Here is a 27512-nt window from a genome sequence, read left to right as displayed (position 1 = left end):
AAAGAAAGAAAGAAAGAAAGAAAGAAAGAAAGAAAGAAAGAAAGAAAAGGCAGCAGGCTTAGCAAGTCATGGAGTGCAAGCTAGTGGGGTAAACAGCCTGCCCTGCATGAGAGCCTTCCTGCTTGGGCTTTCCCAATGATGAACTATCACAGGAAAGGCAAGCAATAAACCCTTTGCTCCCCAAGTACTTTCTGGTTACAATGTCTATTATTACAGCAATAGACCAGCAAACTACTACACTCTCTTTCTCCTCTTTTACAAAGAATCTACAGTTAGCCCCTGCTTGCAGTAAAGACCAGATTTGCTGTGTGCTTCCCCTTTTGACTCCTCAGGAATAGTCCTAGAGCTCTCCCTTTCCCTGCTGCATTACAAAAGGACCTGTCCGATCATTTCCCAGTGTACAGAAACACACTGTAACACATCTCTCAGCAAAACAGGCACATTTTTGCTCAACTTTGAAAAATAAATAAATAAATAAATAAATAAATAGATAAATAAATAAATAAATAAATAAATAAATAAATAAATAAATGAATGAATGAATGAATGAATGAATGAATAAATGAATAAATGAATAAATAAATAAGTAAATGGATAAATGATGAAATCCAAAAGTTCTCTATGCTATTTCCAGTATCCACTCAAAGGAAGTTTTATCCTGGATCCTTCCATTGACACATTTCTTGTCAAGATCAAAAGTGACCTTCTCCTTGCCAAATCAGAAGCCAACTGTCTCTCCTTATGTTTCTTGAACAGCTGCATCTGATCTAGTAGATGACTTGTCCCTGAGCTGGCCTCTCCTATTTAAGGAAGAGAGGGAGGGAAAAGAAAAACAGTGCTTGACACTCAGGGAAAAGCAATTTAAGTGCTATAAAACACAAATTTGGTTGTGCAATTTCTTTGCTCGGGTGAGTGGGGAAGTCCAAGATGTTAAATTCAGGTTCATACCTCACTTTGAAACTGTAAAAACACTTCAGTAGAAATGCAATCAAAAGAATAGTGTTTAACTCCCACAACATTAGGTAACTGACCAGCTTGAAAGAAACTCATCCCACCCAATGAAGCAATGTTCACCAAACCATGGCCTACAGAAAAGGGTTTAAGTTGTCTTACAGACCTAAGCCTATCATTTAATCGTAATTTTTAAGGTCAGTGACCAGGGCTGATTGGTAAAGTTTAAGAAATAAGAGACAGACAGTGAGTGGCAGTTAATATTTACTCTAACTCCCAAACCTACAGGTGCACTCTAGTATCCATCATATTGTTTATATAAGAGGGCTTTTCCTTGTTGGCGTGAAGACTGAACCTAGGGACCGTCTCTCTGCTGGAATCAATACTCTAGCAACGACCGTGCATATCCCCAGCCACTCCCCCCCCCTTTTTTTTTATTGGCCATAGCAGTTCCAGCTGGCATTCATGCTGCCTCAGCTTCACAAATAGCTGGAAGCAGATGTCTGCTGGAACTACGAGCCTTCACCACTAAGCCCAGCCATGAAAAAGGAACCTCTAAAATTGCAATTTCATATACAAGCCATTTAAACAGCAGCTTGCTCAAAATTACAGAGCAAGTCAGGGACAGAACTAAAGTATTGGGGAGGGAGGCAACAGCAAGTTTCTTTTCAGTGGGAGGAGACTTGTGAAGATGGAAGCCAAGGCCTTCAGCATTTGAAGCACAAGTTCTACTGCTGGGTTACATCCTTCAGGCTTTCTCAACAAAATATTCATACTGCTTCTTTAAAAAATCAGGACAGTCTTAACTGTGTGAGGGCCCCTTTTAAAAACTACAGATGGGTACAACATTTCTCATGCTTCAATACAGCATATACGTATTAGGCACTCCTCCGATATCCAACTTAATGGCAATTACACACAACTGTCTCTCATTTCACACACTTATTTTCTCCTTGATAGGTCAACCAAATGAAGCTGACAGGCTATACTGTGTACTTCCTATACCAACAGAAATTATATTCTGTTTTTTCCTCTTGCTTATACTTTCATTGCTTCATCATACACGCCTGACAGCGGTCCTGGAGAAACGCTTAGGACAGGCCTTACATTCTACTGTCAACCGCAAATGACGAATAAACCCACTGGCGAAGTGATTTTGTGCAAGGAAGGCCCCGGGCCCTTTATAAACAAGAACTTCGCTTGCAAAGTACAAAAGCTGAGAGCAAGTTTAGAGCTCACGCCCGACTCACGCCCGAAAACGTTCCCTGCAAGGGGAACCCTATTACAGGTGGAGGGTATCCTGACAGGCAGCTCGCTCTAAAATGTATGCCCAAAGTTAAGCAGCTGCCTAGCCCCAACCTGCCCCGGCCTGACCCGGCGGCAGCATGGCAGGAAGTGCCCTTTAAAGTCGTCACCTTGAGGAGACAGCCTCTGTCATAGTGCTCGCAGCCCCGCCGCCCTCGCTCCGGGCAGCGGACGCCATCTTCCCGCGCCGTCGCCGCCATCTCCTCCTCCACCTCCCCGTCACGATCCACAGAACCTTCCCCCCAGCTTGGAAGTCACGCCTTTAAGAGAAGCAGAGCCCGTCTGATAGCCCTCCTCCTCCTCCTCCTCCTCCTCCCAGCAGCTGCCACCACGCAATATGGCGGCCGATCACGTGATCCGGGGCAGCCGGATTTCCGGTTCCTGTTCCGGGGAGGGGGGGGAAGTGGAGTGAGACGCCGAGTCCGCCGTCGACGTTAGTCGCTCTCTCCGCTGTCACCAGTGACAACCCGTAGGTGGGCTCCTCTTTGCCCCCCGCATCGCTGCCAGTCCGGATGTCGGGGTGGAGGGGACCCCGGCGACGCCGGGTGGGGACGGCTGGGGCCGCCGTCGGCGTGAACCGAGGCCCCGCCCTCGGCCTCCAGAAGGGGGCGGAGCTCGCTCGGCCTGCCCCTCGGGTCTGCGGCTGCCCACGCTCCGTTCCCATTGCCGTACCCGCGCGCCTCCTTTGGAAGGGGTGCTAGTCTGAGACGAGAGAACGAAAAGTGAAAAAGAAGTAGACACGCCCCAGTGGAACCCTCGGCTGGGTACCGGAGACCGTCACTGCCTTAAATGAGATCACAATTTGGAGAGACACTTGGAGGGTGTGTAGTGTCTTTCGGGGAAGGGGACGCCGAAAGTCGAGCAGCAAACAGTGTGCCAGCAGGACTTGATGGGCACAGACCTGTGGCAGGGAAGATACGAGAACAGAGAGAAAGAACCAAGCCTGCCAAGTTGAAATCTCAGACCTCAAGGGGCGTAGCGAAATGCCTGCTCTTGTAAAGTACTGAGTCCTTAGAACATTTTACCGGCAAAACTTGAGATGTTGGGGTGCGGTGGGGTTGTGCCTTTGGCTTAGCCCTGAAGTTACTAACTCGTTTTCATTCTCTTACAGTTTTGTTATGAGTTGTTAAAATCTTGGTGAAATGTTGCTCGGCCGTTGGATGTGCTTCGCGCTGTTTTGCTAAATTTCCAAGTTAAAAGGGCTGACATTTCAAATGTGTAAGACTTTGCAGTACTCAAGCCAAGTTCTTAAGAAATGAGCGATTCTCCCTAGGTCAGCAGTTACAAGCTTTGGTTCCCAAGTCCTTTTAAACTTGCCTTGTTAAATTGAGCTGACAGTGGTTCCTTTATGCCTTTATAATGTTTTAAGTGCCAAGGAATCAAAGACAAGATACCAACACCACAAAACACACACACAAATTGTCAGACTCACTTTTGCTAATGTCTGCATTTTAACTGAATTAAATTCACTGTTTTTACACGTAGTTTACAATCTAAATGAAGGATATTTGTTCAAATATCCATCTCTTCTGTTTAGAAATAGATAAGCCAAAAGTTGTTCACTATAAATTACAAGTTCAGACCAAGGATTATTTAGCTGCATTGCAGATAAAGCTTGAGGATTTTTTTTAAAGAGATTGATTGATTGATTGATTGATTGATTGATTGATTTATATGTATGTATTTATTATAAGGGCACTATCTGCAGTTACACCTGCACACCAGAAGAGGGCACCAGATCTCTCATTATAGATGGTAGTGAGCCACCATGTGAAATTGAACTCAGGACCTCTGGAAGAGCAGCCAGTGTTCTTAACCTCTGAGCCATCTCTTGAGGATTCTAATTTAGTGTTTCGGTCATTCCTGTGACACCCTGGGCAAAGTCTAATAGGATTTAATAAACAGTGTTCCCTGCTCCTCACAGACTCTGAGCCTCAGAAAGAAAAAAGCTTAGCCACCATAATACTGCTTCTGCTTCCCATCCTCTTCCTGTGCTTGCTAAGCCTCTAATGATGTCTCCTTAAGCATCATAAATTAAGAAATGGGCTGGAGAGATGCCTCAGAGGTTAAGAGCACTGCATGTTCTTCCAGAGGAACTGAGTTCAATTCCCAGCAACCACATGGTAGCTCACAACCATCTCTGATGAGATCTGGTGCCCTCTGCTGGCCTACAGATGTACAGAACAGTGTATAAATAATAAGTTTTTAAAAAAGAAGAAAGAAATGGCTGAAACTTAGTGCTAAGCTTTTGTCTATATTTATATGATGTTTGTATTTTAGGAGCATAGCTACAGTGTTATGGACAGTCCAAAGAAATTTATGCATAAATTAGAGTCTGTGATCATCAAGCTAGGAATACCAAGGAAAGGCTACAGAATGTTTTGGACCAAGAAATACATTTTCAGAAATCCTTGAGGAAGATAACCAGGGAAGTAAAGAACGAATGTCTGATCAGCCAAGAAACTGCCAGAAGACTGGATGCTTCCTGTTGGGAATGCCACCGTGAAAAAGCAGGAGGAGCCTGCAGTTTGCAAAGTAATTTATTGTATGTCCCATCTGCCACTGATACTGATAATACTTCTCAGAAGATTCTCACGCACCGATACAAAATCCCATCATCAATGACATCACTGCCAGCAATAGGCAAGCCAAAAACTAGTTGAAGATGTGTTGTGGTTGTGCGTTTGTGTGACCAATGACAATTATATTTTCCCAGACCTAAACTGGTGCTGGAAGGTAGTTGAATCTTTAAAAAGCAAATGTATCAAGTTGGCCATATTAAGTTACAGCAATTAAAAGAACATCAGATTTCTAACTTTGACTACACTTAACTTGTGTACACTTTATAGTAAATTGTGATTTTAATTTTATATTTTACTGTGAAGTAGAATTCGTTTACAACACACATTCATCTCGCATCCACCCCAATCCACTGTAGTTATTAGTCATGCAACAGAGTATTTTTTTTAACAAAGTACTCGAGACCCTGAGAGTAAGATTTTAGCACAGTGCCTCCCCACAAGGACTATCTGATGCAAACCAGCCTCAAACACCAAAGGACATGATTTCAGGAGAGTCGTTTTGGTACTTTGAAGAGCTGTTTTCAGCTCTTCAAACCCTTAGCGCTGGTACCAGCTGAAGACCCGCAATGCTGTTTTGTGGTTTCTACAAGGTAACATTGCTGACCCCTTTAACAACCGTAAAGCATAGGGAAAGCTATTTAAGATGTGCAGTCCTTGCAGTGGGAATAGAAACAATTGATGGCCGGCTAGTGGCAGTTTAGAGAAGTGGGCATGCAAAAGAGCTATCTTGGGATTTCTTCTGAAATACAAAAAAAGAGTTTCAGCTATTTACTGATTAAGCCAAATGTCGGAAGTTTTGCTTCTCCTGACTTCTTACAAAAAAATAAAATTAAGAGTCATAAATATTGTACATTAGAATAAAATGTATTGACCAGAGTCTCACCTCATATATAGCACAGGTCTTTAAAGGAACCTTATTCCCAGATCTGTGCATAGTTGTTAGAATGTGTCTGGCAATTCTTTCATTGTATTAATATGTGTTCATATTTTCTTTATTTGTTCACTTTGTTTCATCTTAGTATCATAAAGATATGGTCAGTTGAAGATTTTTGTATTTAAGCTCTTGTGTTTTCATGTAGACTGCAAATCTTCCCTCTAAAAGAGATTTTCCCCACATTTGGAAGATAATTACCATGCTAAAGGACTAAAATTACTGAGATTCTTTTTTTTTTACCCTCATTTTTTTTAATTGTCTGCCTGTTACTTAATTTTGCTGTCTAATGTATAAGTCACAGCAGGTACTCGAACCAGAACTGTAGGTAGAGTCTAAAGCCTCAGCCTCTTTGTGAGCATGCACATTACCAATGAAGAAAGGACAGTGGTGAAAGGCGAAGCTGAAGCAGCATCTCCAGCTTCCCCTCTCCTGGCTGCACGCAATAGAGCAAGCCTGGAAGACTCTCAAGGGGAAGGTTCCAGATTCTGATTCTGCCCCATTATAGTTGCACGGCCACTTTTGCCGCTTGTGTCACAGTGAACTCTTTGTCCTCTTTGTCCTCCCTCATTCCCTCCCAATTCCACCCACCCTCCTTTATCTCCTCCCTGCCCCTCTCTAAGTCCACTGATAGGGGAGGTCCTCCTCCCCTTCCATCTGACCCTAGCTTATCAGGTCTCTTCAGGACTGGCTGCCATGTCCTCTTCTGTGGCCTAGCATTTTATTATAAAAGATTTATTTTTAATTATGTGTTTGTGGGAGAGGGTATGCACATGAGTAGATTCTCTAGAACTGAAGCTACAAGCAGTATGAGCTGCCTGGTTCAGGTGCTTGGAACCAAACCTAGGTCCTCTGCAAGAACAATGTGTGCTCTTGTCCTGAGATGTATCTCAGCCTTCTTTTAAAAAAGGAGTTTTTTGAGGCGTGTCTCACTATGTAGCCCATGATGGCCTAGAACATGTGACCCTCCTTCCTCAGCCTTCTGAGTACTAGGATCACAGGCATTTGCTAGCATACTTCTATTTCTTGTTTATCTCACTGGATTAACCTCATCCATATTTTCAATTATATAGTTTTGTTTAGAATGCCTGTATAGTGTAAATCTCTTAATGATAACAGAAGCAACAGTATCAGTAGCCTTGGCACAAGACTATATATTACTGTTCATGTCATATGAACATTTCTGATTCTTAATGTGCCCACCAAATAGTTGCATAGCACACAGCTATGTACTACTTCTAGCAAAGATAGAGGATTCAACACTCTCTGGGTCATCACAGGCCTCTGCTGATTGAATTCACCTTAATCTGCTGCTACTTGCAAAACAGGTCATGGTTTCCAAGGACCACAGTGATGAGTTAAATGGAGACATGAAGAGGGCCGATGTGATTTATAATGAATACCTCCCTTTCTTCTATGGATCTGAAATGTGGGACAGTGTTAGGCAAAGTGTGCCTATGTGACAAGTCCCCAACCTTGGATACTTGACTCCACTTCCTTGCTAGGCAGTATTCCCTACATTGTTGCCACAGTCTGATTCCACAGGAACTGTGTGTCACATATGCCCATACCAGGGAAGGACTCTCAAAAGCTCCTGATTCCTCTCAACTTCATATCATGTGCATTTTCTCCTTGATTTTGTTTGGTTTTTTGTTTGTTTGTTTTTAATTTCCTGTAAAAGCTACAAGGACAATTATATGCTGAGTTTTGTGAATCTTTCTAGTGAGCCATCAAACCTAGGGTCACCCTTGGAGACTTCAACCCAGAAGTTCTTCCAGATTTGTCTGTCCTAGTTTGGATAAAGAAAACGAGAGAAGTGCTATAATAGACAAGAAGTATATCTTTTTATACACAAAAGCTATAGCTAAGTATAAAAGACAATAGGTAAAACTATCCACAGTCCCAAAACACATCCTTTACCCCTGGCACTGTAGTCAGCTGGCCTCTTCTTCTTTTAAATGTCTTCCATGCATGTAAAACTTCTAGACAGCCTCTAGAAGTTGGAAAAGAAAGCGAAATTCCACCCCAAGCTGCACCCACGAGGATGCGGCCCTGTCATCTCACTTTAGACATCCATGTAAATTTGTGTCATGTTTGTAACCAACGAGATGGTGGTACATTGTTAAAACACAATCAAGAAGCTAATGCCCAGACAGCAGCAGTGTCAGGACCTGTGGGCAAACCAACCACAAAGCAAATCAAACTTACCAGGAAACAGAATCCAAAGCAAATGAGTTTGCGGTGATTTAATGATTTGTACACGGATGGAGTGCTCCAGTTACAAAGATAGGATGAAAAGAGATCCTGGTACATTGACCAAAAAAAAAAAAAAAAAAAAAGTCAGACTCCTGGGGAAGAGGCTTTGGCCATGCACTGTAGTGCCCTCAAATGGCGTGATAGGTGCAGGTTCTCAGAAACACGATGTAAGGGGAAGGAGGAACCTCTGTGTTTCATGGCTTAACATTACAAAAGGAAACAAGAAGATGCGAAGGGGGTGGGAGTGGGTCGAGAGGTCTGACCGTGGCCATGGGTTTTTCTTGCCTAAAGCCTGGCACTTGCACTTGCAGAAGGCCTGATTCCCTGACTGAGTGAAAAAGTGTTCTCTCCCTAAGAAAGACACTTAAAAAAAAGGGGGGGGGATTGAGCCTAAGAGAGGAGAGAGCTTGGGTCAGGCTTGAGGCAAGGTGTGGATGCCGCCTTTGGACTTTCTTAGAGGTCTCGTAGTCAGACTCCACATTGCTTCCTCAGACTTTATTTCCTAGCTCTGACAGCTGTCGCCAATCTTTCTTCGGGAAGGTCCTCGGCGTTGCCGCCCATGCTCTCACATCATCTGCAATGTATTAAGCAGCCATGTTTCTCAGAGAATTGTGCCTGCTGGGCAGCAAAGCCGTCAGGGCTGTGTGCGGAAGAAAAAGGGGGTGCATGAGAATTGAGAAGCCTGGGACCAGATGATACACAATTTGTAACCTGAGAAACACTTGCGTGTTGGTGGTGGCACTAGCAGCAATAGAAAATACTGAAGAGCCTGTTCAGAGCTTCCACACATGTTTTTCAGTTACAGGAATTACATGTAGAGGGTAAGTATGCTAGGTACTGGACGAACAGCAGAGCCAAGACCCATTTCTGGTCCTCAAGGAGGTTACTGATCAGCGAGAAATTCTAAAACTCATGATTCATGAATATCAAGGATGCTATATTTCAAGAAGATGGGCTTTTATATTCATGATGCCTTGATGGATAACATTCAAGTTCAATAAATTCATACCATAACATACTAAGTTTGAGTGTTGGGGGTATCATTCAGTTGCTATATTCTCAGAAACATAAAGAAGTTTGTCCACTACCATTTACTGGAATAACATCATACACACCATTTTCAGCAGTGCACACACTATTGTAAAGGGTACAAAGATGATAAGATGAAATCCACAATCTACAGGGACACTAGATTCCTGTGTGTGTGTGTGTGTGTGTGTGTGTGTGATACATAACTAGTCACCTAACAGACCCTTGACCCAGTCAAGGACATCCAGACATAGCTTTCCAACCTGCTTAACATCCCATACAGTCCAGAACACAAATACAGGTAAGTGGCAAGGGCTATGACAAAGATGATGACACTAAAACCAGCCTCAAGATTCCAAAAAGAAAAAAAAAAAAAAATGAGTATGCCAATGTGGGCAATTTAGAAGTTCTGGCCCAGATACCATTCTCATCAGGGTAGGAACATCAGACCAACATGGATCCCAGTTGCAGCCAGGCCTACCACTCTCTTACATGTTGATGATGGTTCTGGTGCTGAATTTCCCTGAGCATTTACAAAGCAGGCAATAAAAAGTGTTTAAAGCCAAGACTATCCAACGAACTTTCCATGTAATGTTTTTCTCTCTTAAATTCCATCTCAGGAACATTGAAAAGGGGTCAGAAAAAGAAGAGAAAAACAGCAAGAGGAGGAAACCTTTGCAGGGGTTGATGGCATTCTTGAGAAATGTGTCCCTCTCTTGTGCCAACTAAAAGTGAGCAAGGAACATGGTCCAACTTACAGAGAATTTTTATTTTTTTATGAAGAATCTTTTCTCCACCCTTCCACCCTAACTCTAACATGCCACCTAGTCCATTTTTTATATAATTATTTCACTCATCCACTCTCATAAAATGAAAACAACACTCCTCAAAATGTGTTTCACAGACTGGTGTAAACTTGCACCAGAATGTTGATTAATTATGTCATGAAACACAGTTTGATTCAGTCAATGATAAATTTTTCTCATGAATGGAGCAGAATATTAATTGACATTCTGGAAGAAGCACTATATCTCATTCTGAAATAGTCCCAGCTCATAGTCTGGCTCCTTGGAGCACTCAGAGTACTGAGTCGCTTGCTAAACAGTCTTTGACCAACCAGAGCTGTGGTTTGTGGTCAGTTGACAGCAGAGGAATTCCCGACATATCTGTGTCAGATAATCAACTCCCACGATCCTTGTGGCCAGCCATATATGCATTTGAAAGGTGACATCACATCTGACTCAGCAGCTTGAGGCCTTGTGCTTTATAAGACAGAGTACTTTTATTAAAAAAAAGAATGAGGTATATAGGCTATGCATGAAGCCAACCACAAAAATCAGTAATGACTACCTTATGGAGACAGGCATAAAAATAAGGTATAGTCAACACACAATAAAAATGAAGCCTACTTGTGGCTCTTTCAAAAGTTGATTTTATAATGCTGTGAAGTGCTGCTGGCCTACACGGCTGGAGTGGAGCAGCATGAGGCTCTCCCCAAAATGCAGCTGCCACATCTTGAACTCTTTGGTCCAGAACTATGAACTAAGTAAATCTCTTTCATTTATGAAATTCTCCAGCTCCATGCATTTCTGTTATAGTAACAGAAAACAGACTAAGATAGGCATTCTACAAACTACAATCTAAATCATTTTATCTGTGAGAAGTGGAGATTACTTGCTATCATTCTCTTCATCATGTCCCTGGGGTGTGGAGTCCAAGTCCTGAATTACTATTTCCAGTGGCATCCGGGAATTTCAAGGAACTTTCTCAAAGCTGTGCTGGCTTAACTATTGATGTTCTCAAAACCATGTGTGTGTGTATGTGTGATACATAACTAGTCACCTAACAGACCCTTGACCCAGTCAAGGACATTCAAACATAGCTTTCCAGCCTGCTTAATGTCCCATACAATCTAGAACACAACCATAAAGTCTCCATCACTGAGAGTTGTCTCTGCTCTTGCTCTCATAGATCCAATCACCATTTAAAAAAAAAAAAAAAAAAAAAAAAAACTCTGTTTCTGGCCCTTCTAGTGACTTGCATCAGACATCCGTGTTCAAGAAAAAGATGCCTGTTTGGGGAAGATTTGGTTTTCAGTAGTAGTGACGGCTGACATAAGATGCTGGTCTCTATTTCACTCTCATTCTCCTCCCAATAACTCTGTCAGGTAGGGACTGCCATCTGAGAGGATTGAACAGGGAAAAATAACTTGCCCAGGCCTCAACAACAACAATAACAACAACAAAAAAAACAGTAAGAAGAATTAAAAAAGAACAAAACCAGAAAAATCTCATTCTTGTCAGCTCTGATTTGCGATGCTAGACCCAGAGGTTTGGGTGTTGAGTTGTTGCATGAATATTCACAATGTCCCACAGGCCAGACTTCAGCCATTGCATTCAGAAGCTCCTGTGGGGTCACTGTGAGGAAGGAATGTGATGTCATCCTGCTGTGAGGAGGGGGAGGGCAGCCCACAGTTACTCATCACCGCAATCTGGATCTGTCTGATGCTACCACCAAGCCCAGCGTTGGCTGAGCCCTGGGTGATATCACCTCAACCACCTTACAGGCAGAACAAGCAAGTATGCATGTGTTTCTCCTACGCGGGTGTCTGCCTCATGCCATGGCTTCTCAGAGCTCTCAGAAGGGTTGCACAGAATGACAGAATAGCCCTGATCGATAAATACAGAAACACAAACTTGCAACACGCCTCGTTCTGCTTTTTAACATAGACGACTCTCACGCTCGGTGACTTGCTGCTTCAGGCTTCCTTGGTATTGCTTCTCAATCAAACACAGCGTGCTGCATAGAGCATCAAGGACAGCTGGATTTAGACGTTCAAGTCCCGGGATCCAGTGTTCCCCCATTTGTTAGCCAAGCAGCCTCTCCCTTCCTAGGGCCATATCTCCTGAAAACTTCGGATCCGAAGGCAAAACGTATGTTTCCTTTCCAGTCGCTCACACAAAGGTACCAGATCTTGCTTCATGAGGAGAGCGCTGGAGCCCAGAGACTTACAACGTGTTAGACAGCAGTCTACCACTAAGCTGCGCCCCAGCTTCTTTGTGTATTTTTTAATTTTTGAGACAGGGTCTCACTAAGTTGCCCAGGCTGCCCTTGAATTTAACCTGTAGGTTACACCAGCCCTTAACTTAGGAGCCTTCTGCCTTAGCCTCCTGAGTAGCCAGTATTACACGCTCCTGGCAAGAGGTCCAGCTTCAGAACAACGTTTTTTTCTGGCCCTGATGGACTTTACTTGAGTCCAGCACCTACTCCTAAATCAATTCCCCTGGCCATAGAAACGCTGACTTAATGTAATTGTACTATAATTTGCCTAGACAAGGTAATGAGGGTGGCAGAGTCAGGAAATTGCGTAAGACTTAAAAGACTTGTTCCCAGAGGTTCGAATCCTCTCCTTAATAGTGCATTTTATTAACATTTTATCCCTACTACTCCCTATTGTTACTGCCATAAGCATTCCTAACACGAGTAGAATGAAAACTTATGACTAGCAGGCATAGGGTACTCCACAATTGCAGAGGCAGAAGAATAGGGAAATGGTGATTGTAGGAGGAACCCGGTGAAGTGTGTGCGGGCGGCCGAGCGGAGAGCAGCGATCCCTGGGCCAGAATGGGATCACTGCAGAGAGGGGACTCTCTGTTAGGAAAACCTCTTCGTGTACACTTTCCCATCAGAATAAGATGTTAAACAGTTAAAGGCGTCCCTGGCCCTGTATGAAACACACAAGATCATTTCATCCTTGTATTTGGCCCAGGCAGTAAACGATAGTTCTGACCTTATGACAGAGGAGTTCTCCAACGCACAGTGGACCGAACTCATTCATGGTTCCATTCAGAGGCCCATGCCTTCAGCGGGAGTGGCCCTACAGTGTGCCAGCACACACAAACCATCAGAGCTCTCCCTGACTAAGTGGCAGTACCCTTAGAAGGTGAATCTCTTGAGCAATGTTCTACCAGTCTACTTTTAACGAATTTTAGTATTCGCTAGTATTAGTGTTAGTTAGTATCAGTATCCGTATTAGTGTCAGTATTAGTATTACGGTCTTTTGAGACAGATTTCACTACGTAGGACTGGTTGTTCTGAAACTCAAGAGATCAGCCTGCCTCTACCTCCTGAGAGTCCTGGAATTAAAGATGGCTGCCACCATGGCCAGCTTCATTACTGTCCTTTCATCTCCCTGGAGAGAGTTATTCTGCCTGGTAAGGTAGGAATTCAGGGCTTTTGACATTTCCCAGACAGAATTAAATAAATGTTCTTATAGTTAACTTTTTAAAAAATGTATAATCCTAAGGCTCCAAAGAAAAATAGTTTAACTCTAATGTGCTCATCTCCTACTATTAAATAGTTATGAGACATGGGTAATCTTGTTCCATCTGGAGCCACTCCCCTCTTCTGGTCATTTTGAGGCAAATCTCAGGTAGCATCATATACACTGTATATACACGATCTCTTAAAGATACAATTCTGCTTTGTTTTCTTTTGAGAATAAGCCACACTAGAAATCCGGTGACAACAGTCCCTCAACAGCATCAAGCACCCACTTAGTGTTCATGTTTCCCCAGTTGTCTTCATTTTTTTTTAACCATAAATTGTTTAAAACAGAACCTAAATGAAGCCATGCATTCATTACAACTAGTCAATGAAACCTCTATGCCTTTCATTCTGTGTGGTTTCTGTTCTAGTTTCATCTGTTCCAGTTGCTGTGATAAAATATTCTGACAAGACACTTAGGGGAGAAAGAGTTTATCTAACATACAAGTCTTGGTTATAGTTAATCACTGCAGGAAATCAAGGCAGGAACTCCAGACAGCTAGTCACAGCACATTCAAAAGCAGAGAGAACAGATGCATACATGCTCACTTGCTTTTTTTGCTCCTAGCTGGATTCCTCCACTCTTATACATTTCAGAACCCCCTAGCTGAGGAACAGCATTGCCCAAAGCAGGCTGCATTGTCCCTTATTAATGAACCTAATTAAGACAATCTCCCACGGACCTGCCCACAGGGCAATCCCAGGGTAGACAATTCCTCACTGACTGTCTTAGTTATGGTTTCTATTGCTGTGTGGCAGCATGCAGGCAGACATGGTGCTGGAGAAGGAGCTGAGAGTTCTCCATCTGGATTGGCAAGCAGCAGAAAGAGAGAGCCAGTGGGCCTGTCTTGAGCTTCTGAAACCTCAAAGCCCACCCCCAGTGACACACTTCCTCCAACAAGGCCATGCCACCTAGTGCCACTCCCTAAATAGTCAAATCTGAGTTTACAAGGACCATTCTTATTCAAACCACCACACTGACAGGCTCTTCCCAAGTGAGCCTACGTTGTGTCATATTGACAATTAAAGCTGGCCATCACAGGGTCCTTCTTTCTGTCTTTATGCTTATTCTTTTCTTTCATAAAAAAAACAAAGAAACAAACAAACAAACAAAAAAGTCAAGCCTTTCTGTGGCATAGTACAAAGCATGAATTTTAAGGATGCTTAAAATTCATGGGTCTTTTACCGAAACTGAGAGCCAACGTATCAAAGCAATGAAGCGCGATACTGAAAGACCAGAGTTCCGGAGTCAGATGGCTTGAGTTTGTTAGCATTTACCAACCACTCGTCTCTGCTCTCCGTGCCTCCGCGTTCTCATCTTTAAAATGGGGGTGACTGCCTCCTATACCTCACTGAGCTGTTCAATAAATAAGGGACTTTGTATAGGTCCAATGCTTAGACTAAACAAAACAGACGAGAAAATTAAGGTCTCACAGATAATTGGTGACATGGCATGAACTCGAGTATTGATTTACTCCATTGCCTTAATACTGTGTTTCAAGTCCTTAACTGACAAGGCCTTGAAGTGGGCATTGCTCTGCTCTGAACAGCGTGTTATTGCCGTTCTGTTGTCAGATCTCTGAGGTGATCTCAGGAGGTTTCTACAGCCCTCAGTCTCCCACTTTGCAAAATGGAGGAACTGGAGGTATAGCAAAGATGACTGAACCTCCTTTAGGAGAAGTCCCAAGGCCAAGAACAAAGCTCTTTATTTTTAACACAACCTAACGTTTACCTTCTTACTCTGGGCAGTCTCACCTGTTAGCCTGCCCATCGTGTCGTGTCAGGAACTGCATGTCAGCAATTTGATCAATAGACAAAAATAATCACTTGTGTATTTGCTGACATGTGCAGAGCTGAAGAGTTCTTGTGATTAAACAATTAGGATGCGCACCATCTGTTTGCAGACCTGGGACCTTGTGATGATAAGAAGGTATCCACGCCACTGTGGGAGCGTCTGTCACCCAGCCCTGTAAACCACGTGCTCCTAAATCAACTCACATCACAGTGGACTTTTCGAATAAAGTCACCCCCTCCGGCCTCAACTCCTTATCTCCCGACCTCATTGGCCTGTAATGTCAAGTTACACTCCTGGAACAGCTGCAGTGAGTGGATGATGTGCCAACAGAGCCTCCAGGAAGTCAGAGCTGTGCCTAAAGTCAGTACCAAACACATATCAATCCCCTCAAAGACCCAGACCGTCAGCTCCAGCCATAGCAGAGCCTCCTCAGCCTGACTCACAGGCATCCACCGCTCCCACGCTCCCTGGCACAGACAGCCTGATCCACGGCGCGCCTGACATTGCTCACCAGGCCCTATGAGCAGTCCTCTCCCAGGCAGAGGCAGCACTTTCAGCCTGATCTTGATTCAGGGTGAGCGGCCTTTGCAGCTCTAAAGCCAGGCTGGAGAGTGAATGAGCTTTTCTGCATAGCAATGCAGGGTGAAGTGGATCTGTCGCCCACCTGGGAGATCTGAATCCTCAAAGGCCCCCAAAGCTACAGGAGGACAGAACAGGAAAGTCCTTCTGAACATCTCCCACCCCACCCTGTCAACATTCTAGCTTCCATTTCAATTTATACTGAACCTGAGTATCAAAAATAAACTATTTAGCCCAGAGAGATGGCTCACAGGGTAAAGACACCGCCATCAAGCCTGCCAACCAGAGTATGATTCCAGGAATCCACAAGGCAGAACAAGAAAACAGCCCCCCCCCCACAAGGAGAACAACAGAACCAGAAGATTTGAACACAGGGGTCTTTCCAGAGACTCATACTCCAGCCAAGTACTAGGCATGGAGATAACCTAGAACCCCTGCTACTGATGTAGCCCATGGCAGTTTAGTGTCCAAGGGGGTTACATAGTAACGGGAAGAGGGACTGCCTCTGACATAAGCTGATTGGCCTGTTCTTTGATCACTTCCCCCTGAGGGGGGAGCAACCTTACCAGGCCACATAGGAAGACAATGCAACCACTTCTGATGTGATCTGATAGACTAAGATCAGAAGGAAGGAAAGGAGGACCTCCCCTATCAGTGGACTTGGGGAGCAGCATGCATGAAGAAGGGGTAGGGAAGGTGGGACCAGGAAAGGAGGAGGGAGGAGTTTATGGGGGGATACAAAGTGAATAAAGTGTAATTAGTAAAATTAAAAAAAAAAAACAAAACAAAACAAGACAATGCAGACAAAAAAAAGAAAACAGTTCCCACAAGTTGCCTCTGACTTCCCCACATTCCAATGCGCGCGCGCACGCGCGTGCACACACACACACACACACACGAGAGACAGATAGATAGATAGATAGATAGATAGATAGATAGATAGATAGACAGACAGACAGATAGGCAGATGATGGATGTAAAAATATTTTTGAAATTTTATATTTATCACTTTAATTATTTATATATATGTTTGTTGGGAGGGTTGGATATATGAGTGCAGGTGCCCATAAAGTACAAAAAATGGCATTGGATTCTCGGAAGCTGAGATTATAGGAGGTTGTGAGTAAACTAACGAAGGTGCTAGGGAAAGAACCCAGGTCCTCTGCAAGAGCACTGTGCACTCTTAGCCACTGAGCCACCTCTCCAGCCCCATTAAAATTTATTTAAACTAAATAATTCTATTTTTAACCTAAACAACGTATTTACTAAGATCATTTATCAGCCAAACAAAGTATAATCAGAGTTTGAGTTCCCTGAAATTCTAAACACATTTTTAAACTACCAGGAAAGAGGGAGGGACTGACAAGGGTGAAGGCACTATGCGCTCCTCCCCAGAATGCAGAAGCCTGGCCTCCTGAGAATGGGGTGCATACAAGGCGGATGGGAACAAGCTACTCCCCTTACCCAGATCCTCTGAAGAAAGTGTGACATGCTCCAGACATGACATCACTGGCAAAGGGGCACTTGGTGGTGGCCTTTGTTTTATTTAGGAGCAACAGATCTATTAAGTGCCTTCCTGTGTGCCCGCATGATATTAGCAAACTGCCTTGCCGAGTTGGAGCTCACTGAGAGGCCGGCTCTGCAGGAGGGGCTGTCCACCTGCTTCACACGAAAGCATGTTTGTCTCAAAGCATTCTGTGAGGTCGAGGGATGGGCTGCCCCACCTCACCTGTCATAGGGTGGGAGGAGAACAGAAAACAGCAGACAGTAAAAGTGTCCTGTCCTTGAAGACCAGTAGAAGAAGAGCTATTTCCAACAGGTGCTGATCATATTTACCCCATAATGCTGTGCCCACTATGAGAAAGAGAACCTGAAAGTTTGGCCACAGGAAGATTAGCCGTGGAGAAGATTTTAGTTAAGAACTCTAGCTGACTACCTCAACTTCCCCAATGAGTTTGCACTAGATGTTTGTAAGTCCTAAATTGATAACATTACCTCTCTGCCCAACCTGGGGACACCCTGCTCTGCCTCAGACTTTCTACTTGGGAATGCTAGCTGGCTGCCTTAAAGTGGCTTCCCCAGGCAGTCTCTACTGGATGTTCTCCCTCTGTGTGCATGTGTGCCTGTGTGTGTGTGTGTGTGTGTGTGTGTGTGTGTGTGTGTGCGCATTATTTAATAAACTCACTCATTCAATACTAAAAATACTGTTATTGTAGTTACTGTAAATTATCCTCTGAATCTCACAAAATGATACCTGTCCACTCAGCCTCAAAAGCAGCATGTATACCCATGAATGTAGAGGAAATGTGCCAGGTAAATTAGTACTCTCTAAGAGAGGAAGAGCCAATATAGCATGGTTGTTAGGAGGCCTGGTTTTAAGGAGTCAGCTCATAAAATTATAAGAGCTGACGAGTTCAAACTCCATGGTGTAGTCTGGTAAGACTAGAGGTCCAGAGAAAACCCTGAAAAACAGTTGTCATCTGGGGCAGATGCCCCCTGAAGAATTCCTTCCCATTGGGGGGAAGATCAGACTTTTGCTCTTTTCAGGCCTGCCACTGACTCGTTGAGGCCCACTCACAAGGGGGATGGCAAACCTGTGTGACTCAGTCCCAAAACACCCTCACAATGACACCTGCAACAATAGTTGATTACATATACAAACACTAAGACCCAGTCAAAACAAGACATAAGACTAGCCATGATAGGGTTTAAGACGAGAAAAGAGCTACAAAATCCCCCTTGTCCAAATCCAAGACACAGGGTACAAGAGAGCACTGACGAACCTTGGGTAAAGCTACCATCTTGTTCTCTGTCCTTCCCTGTAATGGCAAGGCACATAATTACCCATGAACAGGCACAGATCATTCCCACTGCTCCATTCATTGACATGCCACACATTATCTCGTATCTACTTCCCGAGGGCTCCCAGCACTGAGGCTAAAAGCTGATTTGCTTCTATCCATTAGAAAAAGGTCAGATTCATACCATGCTACGCATACTTTATCCCAGAGTCCAGAGCAAAAGAAGAGATATGTGAGCTCAACTTGGCTGTGACATCTATTCCCATGTCGATTGCCATAGTAGGTTGAGCAACGTGTTCTCTGCCTCTCCCACCCTCCACTTCCGTCCCTTCCAAAACTGTGAGAGAAACTTTGAGAAAAGGCCCATCATAGGCACAGAACTAGCTCTGCCACCCGGCTAGCACTTCCAAACTCTCTCACAACACGTGTTTATTACACGAGAGTCGCAGGTGGGCAAACGAGGCAAGCTAAAGAACCCAGTACCCTTGTGGGTCAACAGAAACAGTCCCACACGTGGGACCATCTGTCACCTGGTCCTTTCTCTCCCCTAGCAGGAACAAAGCTGTTCTGGATCCAACTGGGCAGCAATGTGTATCCTTCTTAGGGCCCAAACTGCACTTGTCTGAATCCCCAGTTTCTGACCACTTGCCCCTCGCTACACGGCTGGAGACCAGTAACTGCTCCAAGAATAATGTTCTCAGCATTTACTCTCTTACGTAACATTGTATTCTCCAGAACAAGGCATTTTTGGTTTTGCTGCTATTTTTTTAAAACAAGGTTTTAGTCTGTAGCCCAGCATGGTCTTGAATTCACTAAGTAAGTAACCTAAGCTAGCCTTGAACTCATGGCAATCTGCCTACCTCAGTCTCTTGAGTGCTGGATTGACAGGCTTAAGCTACCATGCCTGGGCAAGATATTTTTATTCTCCCAATTACTTATGAACACATCAGTATAATGACATGTTTTAATTCAGCCATATTCTCATCCCCTAACCCCCAGACCAAGAGCCATGATACTATACTACTCCTCAGGGTTTCTCACACCCAACGTCCAATTTACAAGGAAATCCTCTTAACTTGGCCTCCAACACAAGCCTTGAATCCCCCACAGCTCCAACGCTACCACCTCAACTGGAGTCCCCACGGTTCCCTCAAGACTACTGTGATCATCTGCTCTCACCAGACCACCTTGTCTCTGACCGTCTACTCTCCAGTCAATGGACAGAGTTACCTTTGTAACGTGCAAGTAGGATCATGCTGGGACTATCTGTAAAAACCTCCAGTTGCTCTCCATTTCACCCACAACAGTGAGCCAGCCTCCTGGGACTCCCTTACCGCTCCCTGATGGCGGTCTCCTGCCTGGCTACAACAATCTCCATGCTGGCAGATGTTATATGAAACCCTACTTCTACCTCAGGGCTTTTTCACCATCTGTCTGAATCACTCTTGCTCCAAACATCCACATGCATGACTTCCCCACCTCCCTGGAGTCTTCATTCAAATATCATCTTTGAATTAAAATTCCAGCCTCCTCATATTTCTTACCTTGAGCATTTTCATTTTTCTGTAGCTCATATTTCAGGACACCCTAATCTATCAATGCCTAATCTATTAACACACTAATCTATTAATACCTAATCTTCCTGTGTTATCTTACAGCACTGGGATATAAACTCTGTGATGGGTGTTTTTGTTTTTTTTTGTTTTTTTTTTTTTTTTGTCTGTATTCGGATCCCTTGAAACAGGGTCTGGCATACCCTGGGCATGCAGCATGGTAGCACAAGATTTAAGTTGCAGTCACCCAAGAGGCAGGATTATGGCCAGAGCCCAAAGTTCAAGACCAGCTTGGGCAATGTAATAAGACCCTATTGCCCCAAAACAAAAGTTGTTCTAGAACTTTTTCAAGGACTAAAATCGAGCCTGAGAAATTGACCGCTCTCTCATTTGTGTTTCTTTGCCTTCTAAACATCCATTTTGATCCTCGGTGGCCTCTCTCTCGGTTGCCACCCTTTAAGCCCCAAGACTATGATTAAATCCTGATCTTTCTAAAGTGCTGATGAAAAACACTGATCAAAGCAGGCTTTTGTTCTGTTTTGTTTTGTTTGTTTTTCAAGACAGGGTTTCTCTCTGCAGTCCTGGCTGTCCTGGACCTTGCTTTGTGGGCCTGGCTGGGCTCTAATTCACAGAGATCCTCTGCCTCCCGAGTGCTAAGACTACACATGCTCTACCACTGCCCAGCAAAATGTAGGCTTTTGACTGATTGGATGTTTCAGCAAACACAGCCTCTTAAAAGTACAAATTCTGACTTGACATTATGATATTTAATTAAAAACACACACTCACACAAATACTTCCTTTCACAGGCTAGCACAATAGTTTGAGCTTTGTTTCAATGCCCTTATTCATAGTTCTCTGTGGGAGATACTTACCATAGTTCAGATTTTGATAGACCCCACATGCCCCTATGTTAAAGCCTTGGTCTCCAGCCTGGAGCACCACTAGCAGTTGGTGGAACCTTTACCAGATGAAGACTAGTGAATGGAAGCTAGATCACTGGGGTGGTGCTCTTAAAGGGAACACTGGGAACTCAGCACCACCCACGTGGGTCCCTGGTCACCATGTGATGAACAGCTTGTGCCCCTACAATAATGTTCTCACCACAGGTTCAAAAACAACTGACCAAGAACAAGAGCTTCTGAAACTATGAGTCAAAATTAATCTTTATACCATATAAATTGATTCTCAAGTATCTTACCACAGTGATAGAACACCAACTAAAACAAACGCCTCTCCAAAGATCATGCCTCTGAACTGATAAGAAGAAAACATATTTCTGTTTGTTTTTTGAGGCAGGGCCTCACTCACTGTGTTGCCTAGGCTAGACTAGAACTCATGGGCTCAAGCCCTTCTTCCACCTCAGCCTCTCAAAGAGGTTTCTTTTTTTTTCCCCTAGCAAAAACCAGGCTCTTAATACTTGTGCTCACCTCCTGTTACTCTCTGCAACGGAAAGAACCCTATCAGGAGACTATCCAGGCACAGGATAGTGTATCATGTTGTGGTGGTTTGAGTAAGAATGCCTCCATATGCTCACAAATTTGAATACTTAGTCACCGAGGGTCACCATTTGAAAGGATTAAAAGGATTAGGAGATTTGCAACAACACTGTTAGAGGAAGTGTGTCACTGGTAGTTGGCTTTGAGGTTTCAAACGCCCATGCCAAGCCCAGATACCTCTACCTACAGATCAGTGTGTAGTTCTCACTGATTCTCTCAGCGTGCCAATGTCTGCCTGCACACTCCCATGCTTCCCACCATGATGATAACGGGCTAAACTTCTTAAACTGTAAGGCAGCCCCCAGTTAAATGCTTTCCCTTGTGAGAGTTGCCTTACATGTTATGACAAGAGTCATGGTGTCTCTTCACAGCAATGGAATAGTGACCACGACACATATCCATCTTACAAGCAAGTTGGTGACCTTGAAGAAAGTCTAGAAAGAAGAGTCAATAGTTATACTCTCAGATTTCAGTTTTGTTTAAACAGTGACTGTAGTAGCTTCAAGGAAAGACACTTTTCTAACCCTGGCCTTTCCCTCATTGGCAGACACAAAGCAGAGAAGAATCATACTTTCAGGTCAACTGTTACAGAAGTTATATGTATACTTTCAGGTCAACTGTTACAGCAGTCTCTTCAAACAAGTCAGGAAACCTCTACTTCTCCTCTTCCCTCATGTTTTGCTCCAGGAAGTCAAGCTACGTGATGAGAGGCTAAGTGCCCCCCTGGAAGTCCTTTTCTGTGAGGGTTTTTTTGAGAATGGTCCTAATAGGATTATAGAATTGAATGTTTGACCTAGAGTTGGTGATACTGTTTGGGAAGGATTAGGAGGTGTGGCCTTGTTGGAGGAGGTGTGTCGTTTCGGATAGGCTTTGAAGTTTCAAAAGCCCACACCAATTCACATTAGCTCACCCTCTCTCCCTGTCTCGGGCCTATGGCTGAGAAGGAAGCCTCTCAGATACTGCTCCAGCACCATGCCTGCCTGTCTGCTTCCAATGTTCCCCCATGGTGGTGGTCATGGACTCACTCTCTGAAACTGTAAGCCCCCAAAATAAACTTTTTCTTCTATAACTGGTTCTCAACCTGTCGGTTGTGACCCCTTTTAGGGGTCAAAAGACCCTTTCACAGGGGTCACACGTCAGATATCCTGCACATTAGGATATTATTGCAGTATGATTCATAACAGTAGCAAAATTACAGTTACAAAGTAACAACAATAATAATTGTTTGGTTGGAGGTCACTACAACATGAGGAACAGTACCAAAGGGTCACAGCATTAGGAAGAATGAGAACCACTGATCTGTAAGTTGCTTTGGTCACGGTGCTTTGTCACAGCAGTAGAAAAACAAGCAAGGGAAGGAACCTTCCCTTGCAGCTGAAGAGCCACAGATACAAGTAAAAAGAAGCCGGTGAAGGGGGCGGGGGAACGTTTGTAACTGAAAGGACAGTGAAGATGAGGTGACTTCATTCCATCCGGAATGAAGGAGAGATGAATGGTGTTTGTCTGGAATTATAAAACTTCAGGTTGATGAGTACTGTCTGGTTATTTCCTTGAGAATATTTAACTCTCAGGCCACAGGTACAGGCGGTTTTGGTCCACTATGCAAATACAAACTGCCTGAGTCAGGCTGGTGACTCCCTCCCTCCCACCTTCCGTCCCTCCCTCCCTCACTCCCTCACTCTCCTTTAAAGCAGCACTGGGACCAGAGCAGTGAGTATTTAGGGCAGAAGCCATGGCTCCCGGACTCCACTTCTCCTTCTGGTTACTGGTCTGCTGGTTGGTGGTAACTATGGCACAAGGTAAGAGGGTTTTGTTTTTGTTTTTGTTTGTTTGTTTTTACCTACTCTATGTGGGTTACATAGTATCATATTAAAAACAAATGTGGCTTCCATGATTACATGATTCCATAAATTGGTTTTGTTTATATCTGCTAGCATCAGCCTGTGTGGTTAAAACGAGAGGATGGATTTCCTCATCTGAAGACCAGAATCCAAGTCTCAGCATTAGCGCTGTGATTTTAGACACCTGTAACCATTTTGAGCGTTGCATGCAAATTTCTTGTATGTGATGCGACAATATAGTGTTGTGGGGCTAGCAGTGACCATTGAGCTGTATGCTAAAACCTCAGGTTAAAAGCACTACACAGCTGCTGCTGTTGTTACTATGCTAACAAGCTCAACCTGGAATTACAGCACTGTAATGGAAAAGGAGAAAAAAGGAAAGGGAAGGAGAATCTGGGGGCCCACATCGAGCATTTGTTTCCCTAATTGACCTTAATTCCAGAACAAGATGCTGTTCAGTGAGGAGAGTTCCAGAGTCAAACAGAGCCTTTGCCATGTCCGTGCCCTGACCTAGGGCTTTGCATGGGGTTTGGGGACACCAGAGTTTTCCCTGCTGTGGTCTGACAGTGTTTAAGACAGGCTGGAGTTGGGGAGAGGCAATACACTTGTTGTTGGATACCCAGAGATCCCCTAATCCAGCCTCTGCACAGACTACACTATCACAGGACAACAGCTCCCCAATTCCCAAGACAAGGTTCCAGACATCTGCTGAAAAAGAGGCCACCTTCTTACCAGTTTATGGGCACATGTGGTCACAGAACCAATTTTGTTGACTTCTGTGTTTTGTTTTGTTTTCTGGGGGCTTTGAAAATAGCTTAAAAAGTTATAATGGGATTAGGTATTTCAATTGTTTATATATAAAAATATGCTTTGAGGGACGGGTGTGGTGGTGCATGCCTTTGATCCTGGCAGAAGCAGAAAGATACCTGTGAATAGACATAGGAAGTTCCAGGATGGACAGCCAGGGCTGTGTAGTGAGACAATGTTCCCAAACAAACAAAAGAATCATTTGAAATGTGAGATTTGATCTGAGTTTGGCAGCCTGGGTTCTAGTGCATCACTCATTTCTACTTGTCCTGGGACTGACTGTCCAGCAGAGTCATATGTGTCTTACATTCTGCATCCTTTCCTCCATGGCAGCTACTGCTCCTTTCCTGCTTCACATCTGCTTTCTGCAATTCTGCTTCAAGTAACAGCATTTAAATGTGACCTTAATATTGCATTTACAAGTCTTCTTAATACATACTATTATAAAACAGATTTTTTTTTCTCTGACATCTTTGGGTTGTCATAGCAATCTGAATATCACCTACAGTGTATGTTCCATTCCACTCTTGTTGCAGATCTGTATAATTGTAGTATTGTTCCAATCCTCAGAGGCAGGTGCTATGCTATGTCTGTCACCTTTGCATTTAGTATAGCACCTGACATGGAATGTGCCCACTGTTGAGCCAACTTCACTTACAGCATACTGAAAAGGGCCTATATAGCATTTTCTGGGCTCTAAATTCTTTATCTTTCAAATGATGGATTTGACAAAAATAGCCAGTCATTCTCTGAGTCCAATTAAGTTACAGTTACTATGGGTCAGTTAACCATGGCACTGATATTTCTTCATGGTTAAAGTCTGAAAGGACATGGGAAATCTAAAACTCCAGGTTCTCTGTAAAGGAAGAATGGCAGACTTAGACCAGCGCTCTCTAAAAATCACTACAGCCCTCTACAAAACAGCTATTGTCTGCCCAGATAACCACAGAGTACAGGTAATTATAAAAAGATCTTCTCATCATTACCTTTTTTTTTTAAAGTGCTAGTTTTTGGGTATGTTATAAATTTCATGTCTAGACTATAACAAGCCCATTTAAAAATGATATCCAAACTCTAAACAACATTTTTGCTTGTATTATACAGTACTATAATTTGAAATATAAATTATTATTGAAAACATTCTAAGTCAGAAATTAAATTGTCACTGAGTACCACAAAAACACTGAGAGGAATAGCCAATGTCTGCCTGGCCATTTAGTGAATGCTCATAGATAACATTGTCATTCAAGAAGTGTTCCAGGAGCTGAGGCCATCAGCAATGGGCAACAGAGTCAATAATGCCTGTCTTCATGGAAGTCCTAGACTTACAGCAATAATGTACTTTAGCCCTTGCCTCGCCTTGATGTGCAGCTCACGTATAAAATGTAAATCTGAAGGACCTAAGAAATGAAACCTGTGCTGCTAACTATCCTTCTAGGTCACTCATAATCGCAACAGTTAACAATAATGATAGCCGACTATCATTATGTGACACTGTGCAACAAGAAACATTAATATTTTATTTTGGATAACCTCACAAGCCCATTGGATAGGCCATATTATTCTTTCCATCCTGAAAACAAGGAAAAAGCATCAGGGGCAAGGGGTTTTGGCCATAGTCAGAATATTAGAAGCAGAACGCAGGAATCCTGCCTCTGGAACATGGTGCTGCCCTGACTCTCCAGCTATTTTAATCAGCATTCAAACATGTCACCTACTTTGGTCTTATTAAATTTTCAGGACACTTAGCTTTGATGTGCAGTCCCTTTGCTGGTATGTCAGTGTGTAATGTATGGGAAATACGTGTTAATCTTCCCACTATCCCCAACAGCTAGGAACATAGGAACTTTTGCATTTATAGAAATGGAGATTTCTCTCTCCAATGATTTAGTTCTTCCACAGGCCAGTGGAAGGGCCAATCTGGAAAATGATCTGGTAGGTATTTTGGGAGTGATAATGTCATAGCTGATAAGTATGATGATGGCGGGCCAAGGCTGCTATAAAAGTTCTATAAAAGGTAGCTATATAATCAACCATATCTGGTGTAGCCAAGAAACTCACACCAACTGTCCTAGGAAAGAAAGACCTAGCTTTTTTTGCTTTGTTTTGTTTTGTTTTTGTTTTTGTTTTTAATTAACCAGCATTCGCAGCTCCTGTAGGAGGTGCATGTTTCCACCATTTACATCTGTCTGGTCTTCTCATGTCCAAGTCAAAACGTTCTTAGCCAAGGAACTCTGCACAGCAAAACTGACTTTTGCAAGACCAACTCGGATGGGTAATTCAGGCACAAGAAGAACCGGCACCCCAAATTTCTTTTCAGAACCAAGCTGTGTGTACTTCTTTGTTCTTTCTTTCTTTCTTTTTCTTTCTTTCTTTCTTTCTTTCTTTCTTTCTTTCTTTCTTTCTTTCTTTCTTTCTCTCTTTCTTTCTTTCTTTCTTTCTTTTAAATTAATTTTTTATTTTTTTATATTAATTACAGTTTATCGTTTTGTATCCCAGCTGTAGCCCCCTCCCTCGTCCCCTCCCAATCCCACCCTCTCTCCCTCATCTCCTCCCATGCCCCTCTCTAAGTCCACTGATAGGAGAGGTCCTCCTCCCCTTCTATCTGACCCTAGCTTCTCAGGTCTCATCAGGACTGGCTGCATTGTCCTCCTCTGTGGCCTGGCAAGGCTGCTCTCCCCTCAGGGGGAGGTGATCAAAGAGCCAGCCACTGAGTTCATATCAGAGATAGTCCCTGCTCCCCTTACTAGGGAACCCACTTGGAGACAGAGCTGCCATGGGCTACATCTGAGCAGGGGTTCTAAGTTATCTAGGTTATATCCACGAATGGTACTTGGTTGGAGTATCAGTCTCAGAAAAGATCCAAGTGCCCAGATTTTTTGGTTCTATTGCTCTCCTTGCGGCGTTCCTGTCCTCTCCAGGTCTTTCTATCTCCTTCTTTCATAAGATTCCCTGCACTCTGCCCAAAGTTTGGTTATGAGTTTCAGCATCTGCTTTGATACACTGATGGCATCTTTCAGAGGCCCTTTGTGGTAGGCAAAGGACCTGTTTCCTGTTTTCCCCTTCTTCCAATGTCCATCCTGTTTGTCGTTTTGAGTGCTTAGCTTCTCTAGGTGTACAGATTTTAGTATGTTTATCCTATATTATATGTCTAATATCCACGTATAAGTGAGTATATACCGTATGTGTCTTTCTGCTTCTGGGATTCTCTCTTTCTTTCTTTCTTTCTTTCTTTCTTTCTTTCTTTCTTTCTTTCT

At 43.5% G+C, this 27512-nt stretch overlaps 3 protein-coding genes across 3 annotated transcripts in view; 2 read left to right on the top strand and 1 right to left on the bottom strand.

Annotated features, from left to right (window-relative positions):
• Rchy1 (ring finger and CHY zinc finger domain containing 1) overlaps nucleotides 1–2845 on the bottom strand; it is a 17295-nt gene extending 14450 nt beyond the window's left edge. Inside the window, exon 1 of the mRNA XM_055595883.1 lies at nucleotides 2367–2845. Coding sequence (XP_055451858.1) covers nucleotides 2367–2456 — 90 coding nt within the window. The 5' untranslated portion in view covers nucleotides 2457–2845. The remainder of the gene's footprint in view (nucleotides 1–2366) is intronic.
• Nucleotides 2846–3295: 450 nt separating this feature from the next.
• Thap6 (THAP domain containing 6) lies at nucleotides 3296–5752 on the top strand. Its single transcript, XM_055595416.1, is given in 5 exon segments — nucleotides 3296–3308; nucleotides 3380–3441; nucleotides 3444–3500; nucleotides 4537–4597; nucleotides 4600–5752. Coding segments are annotated over 5 exon segments (513 nt in total). The 3' UTR covers nucleotides 4920–5752.
• A 17587-nt stretch (nucleotides 5753–23339) lies between these two features.
• The window catches only part of Odaph (odontogenesis associated phosphoprotein), a 5464-nt gene continuing 1291 nt past the window's right edge, over nucleotides 23340–27512 (top strand). Inside the window, exon 1 of the mRNA XM_055595403.1 lies at nucleotides 23340–23406. Coding sequence (XP_055451378.1) covers nucleotides 23340–23406 — 67 coding nt within the window. The remainder of the gene's footprint in view (nucleotides 23407–27512) is intronic.

This window comes from Psammomys obesus, unplaced genomic scaffold, assembly GCF_907164565.1.
Source record: "Psammomys obesus unplaced genomic scaffold, mPsaObe1.curated_primary_1811, whole genome shotgun sequence".
NCBI classification, from domain to species: domain Eukaryota; kingdom Metazoa; phylum Chordata; class Mammalia; order Rodentia; family Muridae; genus Psammomys; species Psammomys obesus.
Note: the sequence above shows the minus strand (reverse complement) of the source record. Positions and strands in the feature narration are given on the sequence as shown.